The sequence below is a fragment of the Synchytrium microbalum genome (assembly GCF_006535985.1).
Source record: "Synchytrium microbalum strain JEL517 chromosome Unknown SmJEL517_scf0104, whole genome shotgun sequence".
Taxonomy (NCBI): domain Eukaryota; kingdom Fungi; phylum Chytridiomycota; class Chytridiomycetes; order Synchytriales; family Synchytriaceae; genus Synchytrium; species Synchytrium microbalum.
In genome coordinates, this window is record NW_022158453.1 from 1 (window position 1) to 12,459 (window position 12,459).

A 12,459-nucleotide genomic window follows, 5' to 3' on the forward strand; every position below is an offset into this window, starting at 1 on the left:
GCGGTTTGCCACTCATCCACAACTCTCGGTTTCCTCAAGATTTCTTCGAGGGACCTCCCCTCCTTGGTTATTAACCGCAAACTCCACAATAAATTTCAGAATTCAACGAGCTACTGAGGTCGCCGTTTAGCGAGCAAAAGACTAGGTCCTCCTGAATTCCACCTTGTGTTGTGAAAAAGTCTTGGGTTCTTTACCTGGGAATCCAACACTTTTTGCAGGTTTTTTACCCTCATTTTTTTGTTGTTAGAGGTGAAAGGCGCAACAAAATGTGGAACATGCACCAACTCATGCGAATGTCGTCGGCAAACAAGAACATTCGCCTTCTCATCAGCAACCCCAAGCCGAAACATCACTGAATAAGTATCACCAATCCGGTTCGAGTAGTTTCAGGTTTTGACGTAAATTCTGTTTCGTGGCATTAGTCATCTAAGGAATGGATAGAGTGTAAATGGTGAAATCACAAAGTCTTGTTTCATCATTTTTTCGACACTGACCTTCCGCGTGATTGAAAACACATTTATTTGGCAATCTTATATCCACAAGCATATATACGCATTCAAAGCTCCCTCTGCCACTTCGAGCAATTTCAGAACTCGTCCTGGGTGTTCATTCCTGTCATCAGGAACCTATATGGGAGAAGGTGTTAAAGTGTGAGTCTAAAATGTGGCTGCTTTTGTTTCTGCATTATCGCCCTTTCTTACTTGGAAAAAAGCTGTGCTTCCAGAGCAACACAAGCCAAGAGTATTGTGTCGAAAAAGTTTGTGCGGGTTTGAAACAAATCTCGTGGAGCCAAAAAAGAAACCTTGCCATCGCAGTATGAGTATCTTTATCAACACCACTCACGCACAGTCACTGTCTCATTCTGTCGCATAATCCGTTCAATAAGACACAAACCAATCCCTCAGATCAGGAATCAGGTACGATGTACCCTCCAGCGGTAGCAATCACACAGCCAACTCGTTATTCTCTTGAAATCTCCCAAAAATGATTGCTGCTCTTCCACTTTGTATCGACCCTTGCTTGGTGCGTGAGAGGTACGAAATCGTATTCGTCGTCTTGAAAAAGCAGCACACCAAGAAAGAAGAGGTACCACCATATATATAAAACGAGATAGACGTACAACCATTTGTTATCTCGTTGCCCAACCAAGACTCTTCGAGACGGCCTTCTTCCATTCTGCTAATCTTGTTTCTCGTTCTAAGTTGTTTGCAGAATGAAACGGGTTGGTCTTCGTCAACTGCAAAAACCCCCCAGAAATTTACTAATACCTTCAGATGAGATCTTTGGCATAAACAAATCACTTCCATCACTCATGACAACATCATCTATACTCTTCCACAATTTGACTGCCAAACCAGCAGCGATCGCAGCTCCCAGCGCTGTGGATTCCCTCATTTTTGGCCTTTCTATAATGTAGGAATGTGTTCAGTGCACGAAGGGAAGGCGATCATTACAGGCGAAAAAACTATGAAATGTTTGCACAACAACCGTTTTTACCAACAGGTATTCCAAGCAGATCAGCTTGTATCTGCATACATATGTCCGAATTCGAAGCACCACCATCCACTTTGAGTAGTTTCAGGTCTTGTCCTGAGTCTTCATTCATTGCATCAATCACCTAAATGGAAGGGAGAGTGGTGAATAAAAGCGATGAGTGCTGGTAATTTGCGCCACACTGACCTCTCGAGACTGAAAACACATGGCTTCCAACGTAGCACGAGCCAAATGTTGCTTGGTCGAGTATTGCGTCAATCCTACTATGGTTCTAACAAGGTAATTCGTGGTTTTTGTGAAATGGTTAGCAAATAGAGAGAAAAAGGAATACCTGAAAAAGCGTGAAAGAAAAATAGCATTTGTCAACATCAACACAACTCAGTACATACCCACGAGCATCATCCCTCCAATAAGGAGCAAACAACCCTCCAAAAGCAGGCACGAAATACACTCCAGCAGTATCTTCAACCTCTCCAGCCAACTCATTAATCTCAGCAGACTCTTTGATAATGCCCAGATTGTCCCTCAACCATTTGATGGCTGCTCCTGCAATTTGTATCGATCCTTCTAGCGCGTAGATTACAGGAGAGTCTTTCCCAAGTTGATATCCAACCGTTGTGAGGAGTCCGTTTCGTGATATGACGGGTGTTGAGCCTGTGTTGAAGAGCATGAAACATCCTGTTCCGTAGGTATTTTTCACCTGTCCAATTTCGAAGCAGCGTTGGCCTACTAGGGCTGCTTGCTGATCACCCAGGCACTGTCCGTTGATAAATAAGAATCGTGTGAGGCAAGGAATTGATGACGAAAAAACTGTGCAACATCGCAGCTTGAGCTGTTGCTTACCCCACCAACCGGAACACCCTTCAAAGGACCTGATGCCATGACACCGTATACTTCAGCAGATGACACGATCTTTGGCAGTATGGATTTCGATATTCCAAAGAATCTAATGTGGTGAGAAGGTGAAACGCGGCAAAAAAAAATGACCTGAAACATCCCATACATCCAACAAGTGGTGGCTAGGAAATCCCATCCCATCAGAAGCACAACCTACCTGCATATACTATCATCCCAATCAAGAGTCTTTAGTGACATGAGCATAGTCCTGCTAGCATTCGTCACATCGGTAACATGCACTCCTCCATTTACACCACCTGTCAGATTCTAAAAAATCGAAAATCGACGTGAGTCCCAAGGCCAACCCATCATCGAAACACTCATCAGAGAACCACAACGTACATATATAAGCCACGAATCAACAGTTCCAAACATGAGCGTCTCATTCTTCATGGCAGATTCGACAAGAGGTACATGATCCAACAACCACCGTAGCTTGACACCTGAAAAGTAGGTAGAGAGCGGTAGTCCACATATAGGCTGCCAGTAGTCCGTTTTGCCGTTTGGTGTTGCTTCAGCGAGAGCTTCTACTGTTGGTGCTGTTCTGGCGTCCAACCAAACTATTCCAGAGTTTCAGTACGGTTGATGATAAAAGAGATGAAAGATTTGAGTTACCTATGGCGTTATGTAATGGTTTGCCAGTTCTCTTGTCCCAGACAACGGTTGTTTCGCGTTGGTTTGTGATTCCAATTCCTGAACGTGTTTAAGTTCTTGAGTATTGAGTTGCGATGAAGCAAACAGACAAGATTACAGTAGTTTACTACCTTTTACATCAGAGCGATGATATCCTTGAGCTTCCAGTTTGGTAAATGTCTTTTCAATACATCTTGTAACGGTCTCCAGAATGACCAATGGATCATGTTCTGCCCATCTAATGAGAGGGAGAAGTAAATTAGATATTTATACATACACATAGTCTACGTGAAAATCAACTAGAATTCATACCCAGCTCTGGGATAAATCTGTGGAAACTCTGTCTGATGGTGAGCTACATTCTTGCCGTTTTGATCAAACACGATGAATCGAGTTGATGATGTTCCTTGATCAATAGCTCCTAATAAGAAGTTGCTAGATGATGCCATCCGTATTATCCTATGATGGGTGATTCGTTGTCTGGTTGTTGTTTGATGGAGCTGTCGTAGAATGCTCCTCATCAACATTGGCGAACTCAAGTTGGGAAAGTAACTAGTGGAGAGGTAAATGATTGTTTTTAAGCAACTAGGACGTGTTTTTGAAAGTAATCACGCTCGTTTATTTGCTGCTATTGCGGATTTGCTCGTTGCTCATCAATCTTGTCGCATATTAGATTCTGATGCGTTTTCGCTGACTTCCTCAACAATGGGAGGACAAACTGGGAACTGTACCGTAGTATTTGTTAATCCTCCTTGTTAATTTGTTAATGATACCAATGTATATGAACGGCTCGAAGGCTGCTGGTCGAGACAACGTGCTGGTGTCTTTTGGGACAAGTGCTCAACTACAAACCAGTTCTGTGATGCGTTTGCTGCAATGCTGTACTGAACCATATAGCTAATAGCAATACACCCGAGATGGAAACCCTATTTGCACAGTTGGTCTGTTGAGCTGACGTGTATACTTCGACGTTTTACTGGCAACCTTTTGCTGCGGCAGCGGACTAACAACTAGGGTGAGAAGGAGAGGAACAAAATATTGTGGTAGTACATTCTCGACTTGCTTACGAGTCGACACACGTAGTCGAGGATGGCTTTTCTCCTTGCGATTGGGAAGGCGCTGTCCTTTGACAGAGCGTTATTTGTGGTTTGTCTGTTTTCACATCGTACATGGGCTCTGTATCTGTGGTGTTTGAATGTTTTGATTTTGTTTTGAATGTTTGAATCTGATACTACGCTCTGATCAAATCTCCAAAGTGAAGCCTTGATCTCCTTTCTACATGATGGAAATGTGTGACAGATGACTGCTGGTGCTGGTGGGCTCTTGTTTAGTAATCCGCCGGTACAAAGCATTCTGACTGGTTTATGCTTAAACTTTGGAATCATTTCTTGGACAAGCTGCGGGGCTTGACGTATTTTTAGAAACTATCAAGTACAATGTGTTTTGCCTGAGCAATACTTCCTTTTACAACTTTGATCCACCAATGAGACTTCCTTTCTCAGCAATCTCAAGAGCCAGAGCGCCCAACCTCGACTCTCCAGCAACAGTCTGCCCACCCATCTTCAAAAACCGATCCATCAATCTCTTTGCATCTGGATCTCCCAATGTGCGTTGGAAGATGTTTTGATCGATAATAAGGTCCTGAGTAACGTCTTTTTCTTGTCGGATGATTGCCGACTATGTAAAGGTTCATTGTGTTTCGCGTCAGGACAATCCAAGATGCTGCAACAAAATTGAATAGCAAATACGTGGAATGTACCTTGCAGGCAGCGACAGCACCAACAGGCATCTTAGCAATCCTCTTTGCAAGAGTGTATGCATGGTTTCGGACAGCTGCGGGCTGTAAAGTTCGGTTTACCCATCCCCATTTCTCGGCGGTGAGAGCATCGATATCGTCACAGCCAAGCATGACTTCGAGAGCTCGGCTTCGGTTGATGAGACGGGGGAGACGGGTCACTGTTGTGTTTGTAGTTGTGTGTTAGAAGGGGCGTGTTTGCATTCATGCTTGAGAGAAAAACATACTAGCTGATCCACCAGGAACGCTAAAAAAATTGGTCAGAGAAATCAGATGAATTTCAACATGGAGAACACGACTATATCTGTGCTACACGTACATTCCCAGAGCAACCTCAGGCTGGTTGAAGATGGCTGCAGTGCTAATGACATGCAAAGGAACGAGGTTAGCTTCACTCATTAAACAGATTCAGTTTGCATTCGATTTTTTTACCTTGCAAATCTCATATCACAAGAAGCCGCAAATTCTGAGCCTCCACCACCAACTCTTCCTAGACACGTTTTGATTTCAGCAACCTGATCTTTCTCGAAGGGGAGGTGGGTTCCACGACATACCTTCAATGACGGCAATAGTGACCTTTGGCATCGCTCGTAGACGTTCACACACTGCAAAAAAAGTAGGAATCGATCTTGGATCTTGAACTTAAGCGACACCACAAAATTACACGTACTCAACATCCAAGCACCCAGCTCAGTACTTTCAGCAGCATTGGTGTGCGATGGTGGTGGGAATGTCAAAATTAGAGAGCTAAAAAATCGGAGAACGTCAGTTGACCCATGTGTTTCTGGCAGCCACAGCTTCTCATACGACAATCTCCGAGTCAGCATGAAACTCACACATCGAAATGAGCGATAAAGAACCCAGGAGTAGCAGAGATAAACACCACAACACGGACGTTAGTGTCGTTTTGTAATTCCTCCACGGTCTGTAATCATGTAAGAAATACGTTGAGCAAATGGTCCAAATCATTCCAAAATAAGCAGATATAGTTACTTTAGACATTTCTCCATACATCTCAGCGGTGAAGATGTTCATGGCACTATGATTCGTGAAGAGGTTGATGAGTTTCACAAGCTTCGTCAATCGAGTACGAGAAGTAAGAAGAGCTCATCCAGATATAAAGTGGCTGCAGGATGTAAGAGAACTTGTAACGTACCCATTCTGAATAATCACGTCTATGCAAAAAAAACCGTTGGTCAAAACTAGTTAACTTGTTTTTGAAACCACCAAGCACTTACAAGCAACACCGTCATCGACACGGACTCTTAAACACTTCAGGTTCTCGTAAGGCATATTTCGATTCTTTATGACTACTCCCTTTATACTGTATAACTAATTCCGTCAGGAGCCTGAATGTTTCGAATCGTAACACGAAAATCCCACACGTGTAATAAATGGCAATTAGAGATTTAGCGTATCTTGCTGTATTTGAATCGTAACGAATGCTTTAATACGCGCCAAATCGATTAAATTTTGTAGGTGTCGTCTCGCCTCCATCCTCTGCAACACTGTTGAAAGTGAAATTGCGTCCAAAGTGGGGGTGATGCCAGAACAATGGGACAAAAGCTATTAACACTTTCAAATGAAGAGGAAACCGTAATTCATATTCTTCTCCTCTAGAGTGAAGCAAAACAAGTATGCACCGGTACGTCATGTCTCCTCCTTGTCATGGGTCAGACTTCTCATCATACTACACATTTATACAGCAACCCTTCCATACTCCAATATCTTACACGTCCGTTCCTCATTAAAATCCCTCACAACCAAGTCACCTTCCCAGATCCCGCAAAGTTGAAACACTATTCATCACCAACCATGACCTTACTCCCACGCAAGCGGTACTACCACACACGTCCAAAGTGAAACAACAGTTTCCTGAGCCTTGAGCAATACAGCTTTCTGTCTGTTAGACGCGCACGACCAAGAAAATGCGTATGAAGCGATGATTTACGGGGCTTTTTTTGGCTTGTTGTGCATGCCCAATATAGGTGAGAAGGTTGAGAGCCATACGACGGAAGCTTTTGGTCCATTCCAATGACTTTATTTCAGCTGATGCGATGAATCCGCCTGTCTGTTCTGGGGGAGGACAAAAACAGAGTGCGTTTTTAAATGATTATGAGTGCCGGTGTCAGAACTTGTGTAAATACTTGGCAGTTCCCTCCTCAGCAGCCAATACATTCTCAACAACCCTCCATGTTATGACTGTTGCGACCATCAAACAGTCAGTTGAAGTCCGTATCCAGCAGTGTATAAAGTCTGCGTAAATCATGGTGGTCAACATCTATGAGCAAGAAAGCGGCTGCGTTGTTCCATCGTCACAAGGAGGATTCAGAAAGTCCATACAACTATCCGTACATGAAGGTTGACGGTCCATTGTGAGCACACATCGTCTATTGTCTCAGAAGGAAGTGCGTTAGATAAGTAGGTTCCAGGATGATATGTACACATACAATTGAACCAAAGCGGTGCTTTAGTGAAAATGGCGCCCTTCCTGAAGGTAATTCAAAACAAAAAAACCATATGGCGTGATGACGGATGCCTTTGACTGTTGCGTGTCAGGCCTCTATGTTCCACACGATAAATACATATACAATCACCTTCCTTCCATCTATGTACACCCTGTCACTCCAAATAACTTACAACATCTTCTCCTCATTAACAATCTCACCCAACAAATCCACCTTCCCAGACCCCACAAACTCGAAAGAGTGTCCATCACCAACAGTCACCTTCCTGCCCAACGGAAACGGCGGTACCAGCCAATACTTCCACACATGTCCAAACACTTGAACCACATTCCTCTTAAACCCCAAATCATATGGATTCTTGTCTCCTCTCAGACGAGTCCCGACAAGGAAATTGGATTCTTTGCGATGCGATACTTCGATTGTGGTTTGGTTTGTGCATGCCCAGTATAGGTGGGAGGATGTGAGGAGCCATACGACGGATGCGATTGGCATGAGCATGACAATGTCCATGCCGATGACGATGATTTCAATGTCTGTCGCGATGAATTCGCCTGCCTGTTTAGAGACGGTGTTGGGTGTAAGAAGAGAGGAGAACAACCATGGTAACAGGAGGAGCATGAGTTCTGATATCGATAGTCTTTCGGCTACCTTGGTAGTTCCCTTCTCAATAGCCAATACAATCTCAACCAGTCTCCATATTATGATCGTAGCGACCATCAAGCAGCCAATTGAAGTCCATATTAGAAAGCGTAAGAAGTCTATACAAGCGCAAAGGAAAATACTGGTCAAAAATGGAACAAGCGAAAAAATCGAATCATGGACTAGACATACGAGCATGATTGAGGAAGCCCACACAATTGTTAGTCCAAGGACAATGATGGTCCATTCTCAGGACACATCGCCGACAATCTTTACAGTGATGCGTTCTTGGTGGTTTGTAGTTCTGGCAAGACCTGTTATGTGGGTGTTTGCCATTTTTGTACTTTGTTTTGTTTTCATGGGATTTGAGCAATACTTACTGGCAGAACCTAGGAGGCTGTATCGATTGCGATACCTGGATTGATACACTAGAACAAGAAGGTGTCAGTCGTTTGAATCTCCTGGTGTCAAACTTGACGTCTTACTCTGTTCCAACATTCGGTTCCGTTGGTGGAGCATCATGAGAGTACCAGCCCTTCCGAACTCTACCAGGATCTAGATCCATCACAGGTTTAGTTCAATGAATGATATCAAGCACTACGAAAGCACTATACCAGTAACAATTGCCAGAGCGTAGTTCAAGAACATCCCAACCCCAACTCCGTTATATCCAACCACCTTCAATACAATCAGCAGGATACTTTGATTCAGTATCCAGGGTATGAATAAAGCAAACTCGACACTGAGACCGATCAGGAATATCATGAATAGCGACAAGACAACGAAATGAGAGTAGTTGGTGCCCTCCATCCATTCTTAAGAGCGCAGGGGTGGCTAGAGTATCAGAGGAGGATGCAAGTAATGCGATGGGGGCTATGCTTTTTAAAGGCGAGCGACCGGTATTGAAAACATTGCGTTCTCACTTATTTTTGGGAGTGATGACAAAAGTGTAACATCCAAACACACAACCACCGGAAAAAGTGGAGGAAGGGAGAGGGACGAGTAACTGACAAGGATGGCGTCAAATAGTGCAGCGCCCCCTAGTGCAGCACCTGCTGCTCCCTCGCCAATAATAGCTCCATCGCCAGCACCAATAGCTCCATCTGCTGCACCGGCAATTCTCGCTTCTGCTGCTCCCTTAGTGGTGGCATCTCCGATAGCATTAGCTCCTACTTCTGCATCGCCTATTCAAACAACTCTGATACTATCTCCTACAAATGACGCGGTAACTAGTCTCTGTACATCCACCTCATCGTGCATCAAACCTTATTTCTCACAATTTCACCATTACTGCCACACATAGCCTTCCCCACAACAAGCTCTTATACAGTCAAGTCCTTCTGCGACTGCTTTGAGTGTAGGAGGAGGTGCATCGCCCTTAACTGGTGGTGCTCTTATTGGCGTCATCTTTGCTGCTCTAATTTTCGTTGGTGGTAAGTATTGCTCACTTCGCAGTTTTCAAAGTCCGGTTGATTGTGCTGGTTTGATGCGGAATGAGAGAAAAGCACATCATCAGTGATTCTGAACCGTGTGGTGTGAGTACGGTTTGCTGATCTGCCCCTGCGTTGCATAGTGTTTGTGCTGGGAATGGTCTCTTGGATTATACGACGGAACAAGGAAAGGCAGCCAGACAACATTATACCATATAGAGACGATGGTGAGTAAACATGGTCCCGCATGCTGTATATACACAGTCCCAGGAATGTTTGTCAACCAATCGCATTTAATCTCACACTGTGCTTGTAGGAGATACTCCACCACCAAAGGAACCAAAACCACCACCACTCGATGCCCCTCTCAACGTCTACAACGTGACAATTAAACCCACACACTTATCAGAAGCCGATTTCAATGTAAAAGCAAAGCTCAACAACAAGACAGGGTTTTATCACTGGGCTGCTGACGAAGCTGCACGCAAAGAAATGGAAAACAAGGGCAAACGAGTATCGATGAATATCCACTACCAGTCGAATTATCTGACAGAGTATCAGCCAACGGATATCGATAAGCCTGTACCTGCACCTCCAGCAGATGAGATTGCCGCCCAGAAATATGATGGTCGCAAGTCTGTCGGGGGAATGATGAATGCAATGGAAATGAAGAGCATGAATAATAATCACCCGTTGCCGTCAACGCCACCACCAGGTTTAGATCAATTGCCTGACCAGCATCCATCTAAAAACCCTGCATTCTCGCCTGTCATGCCCGGCTGGTACGATGCAGCGGGCAACTGGCTCGGGTTTACGACCAACCAGTACAACAATACAGGTGGCAGCATGTATTTCTTCCAACCACCAGCATCGTCATCCCTCTATAACGCACTCCCACAAGCATATTACGAAAAGATGAATGAAGCTTCATCTCCAATCCCCGACGATGCATCTGAATTAGATGCAATAGTAGAGCCACAACCCCAACAGGTGCTACGCCGCTCATCAACTCCATCGTCCTCATCGTCATCACGATCAAGTAGAAACCGTTCATCATACCCACCTTCAGGACTGGAAGTATCTACAGCACCAGGCATAAACCGTCCCCGAAACAAGAACTCCATACGGAATCGTAATAGTCTTGTTGTGCCTCCAGCTGTTATGTCGACTAGTCCATCACCGCCTCCTACATCACCTGTTAGGAGGCCATCACCGTTATCATCGTCATTTAGTGCTGGTGAAAGTAGTGATGATGAAGAATTTGATACTGTAAACCATACTTCTGATACCCCCACAGCTTCTGTTATACCCATAGATAATACAAAAGATGTGGAAATCATAGTTAATAATAATGATGCTGCTGCTTTACCGGTAGTAGCAGCTGCTGCCGAACAAGATGAAGTAATAGTGGTGTCGTCGGATAAGACAGCAGTGATGAAACAGAAATCTGTTCGAATGATTGACCAGCCTGTTGCTCGACCAGAGTCTATTCACATAGTGGAACAGCAACCGTCCACTAGTAGTAAAATGGAGGCTGTTACCGAACACACTGTATCTGCATCATCCAACCGGGACCATGTAATAACAGTAGACACAACATCCCCAGTAAAAGTCCCCGACCACCCAATAATCAAACACGTCACGACAATATCCAAATCCATATACCTCCCACCCCCAATAACCACCACCATAACAGCCCCGACCATAATAACAAGCAGCGAAATGTCACCACCCGAACTTGAAACAACTGAACACACATCCCTGATTCCTGCACGTCCTGCATCACCCACTGAGCCTATAATACGGGGAGAAAGACCAGAGTCGCCACCTGTACCAGACAAGGACGATGTTATGGAACGCCCGATATCGCCATCAGGAAGGATTGTGATTGTGCCACAGTCGTTTAGCAAGATGATGGGTGTGAGGACTGGTGCGGCGGCAAAGAAACCTGTTGCGAGGAGGGAGGTTAAGAGGCCCATGTCGCCGCCGTTGCCTGAGAAGGATGATGGGAGGCCTGTGTCTCCTCCGCCGCCACCAAAAGATTGATTGAGGTCTAGCTTGGTGGGAGGGCACGAAATATGTATACCAATGGTGAAGAGAATCTAGTCTTGAGGAAATTCTGGAACGTGTTATAATATTGAAACTGTTGTGATGAAGAGGAAGCAAACGTTGGAGTTTTATATCTAGTTAGTCTTGTTGCTTTTACTATCCCTCTATTACCCTTACATACAAACTTTTTTCATAATGCTATTACAAATACCACATGTGAGCGATAGCTGCTGTGAGTTGGTTTTGTTTCAGGTGTGAATTTCAGACACATAGGATAGGTTTTTGTGAGATAGACCGTGGTATTGAGGACATCGAAAACGCCACTTTATGCACCAATAATGCAACAGCGCCCGCCCACATACACTGCTCATCCTCAAACACCGTATCTAACAACTCCTCATCCCACACTTGACATAAGCAGATGTCCCTTCGGTCCCACACACCGAGCCTATCTTTTTAAGCAGGGGTTTCGACGGTGGTGCATTAGTTGTTAGAGATTTTGGCACTCCAAGTGGTAATCGCTCGAAATTTTACAATACAAAAGACAGGTTTGTTGGTGCTGCATGCAAAGTGTCGGTAATAGAAGCACAGGCACATACAGAATGACCGGTATAAGAAAACAACTTCTTCCATAAGAGAAGCAATCAATCATGTAGCTTGTTGCTTTCGTCCCTTTGCTCACGATCCAGGTTCTATCAACCGAAAAATGCCGATTAGAAGAATCGCAATGATCTTACAAAGCAACCAGCCCAGACTCAATCATACCAGAATTGATGCTCTACATCAAACATTATACAAGACTTCAATTTCCGACACACCACTAGACTGCAAGTCAATCCAACTTTAGGCAAGGCTTCTGAGCTATCAAGGATCGGAGAATAGAGCCATCACAACTTTGCGGCGGAAGAATTGGATGCTGGTACTCTGCTGCCCGTTCTGCCACTTCATCTGTACAAATTCCTATAACAGAGCTATGAAAACTCAGAAAAAAAATTGGTTAGTACAACGTTGCAGCAAAACTTCAATACAGCCACATCAGAATGGAAGAGCGATC

At 44.4% G+C, this 12,459-nt stretch overlaps 2 protein-coding genes across 2 annotated transcripts; both read right to left on the reverse strand.

Annotated features, from left to right (window-relative positions):
- Positions 1-1,129: 1,129 nt before the first annotated feature.
- GUT1 (glycerol kinase) lies at positions 1,130-3,473 on the reverse strand (the record flags this gene model as incomplete). Its single annotated transcript, XM_031172197.1, has 11 exons — positions 1,130-1,197; positions 1,269-1,406; positions 1,498-1,618; positions 1,681-1,765; positions 1,884-2,251; positions 2,338-2,440; positions 2,549-2,658; positions 2,734-2,951; positions 3,007-3,084; positions 3,156-3,262; positions 3,337-3,473. The coding sequence occupies 11 exons, from the start codon at positions 3,471-3,473 to the stop codon at positions 1,130-1,132; spliced, it is 1,533 nt and encodes a 510-aa protein (XP_031021828.1).
- Positions 3,474-7,455: 3,982 nt separating this feature from the next.
- On the reverse strand, positions 7,456-8,736 carry SmJEL517_g06272 (uncharacterized protein; the record flags this gene model as incomplete). The annotated part of the gene is made up of 5 exons (XM_031172198.1): positions 7,456-8,045; positions 8,119-8,240; positions 8,307-8,354; positions 8,412-8,481; positions 8,541-8,736. 5 exons carry the CDS (start codon positions 8,734-8,736, stop codon positions 7,456-7,458), a joined length of 1,026 nt encoding a protein of 341 aa, XP_031021827.1.
- Positions 8,737-12,459: the final 3,723 nt, after the last annotated feature.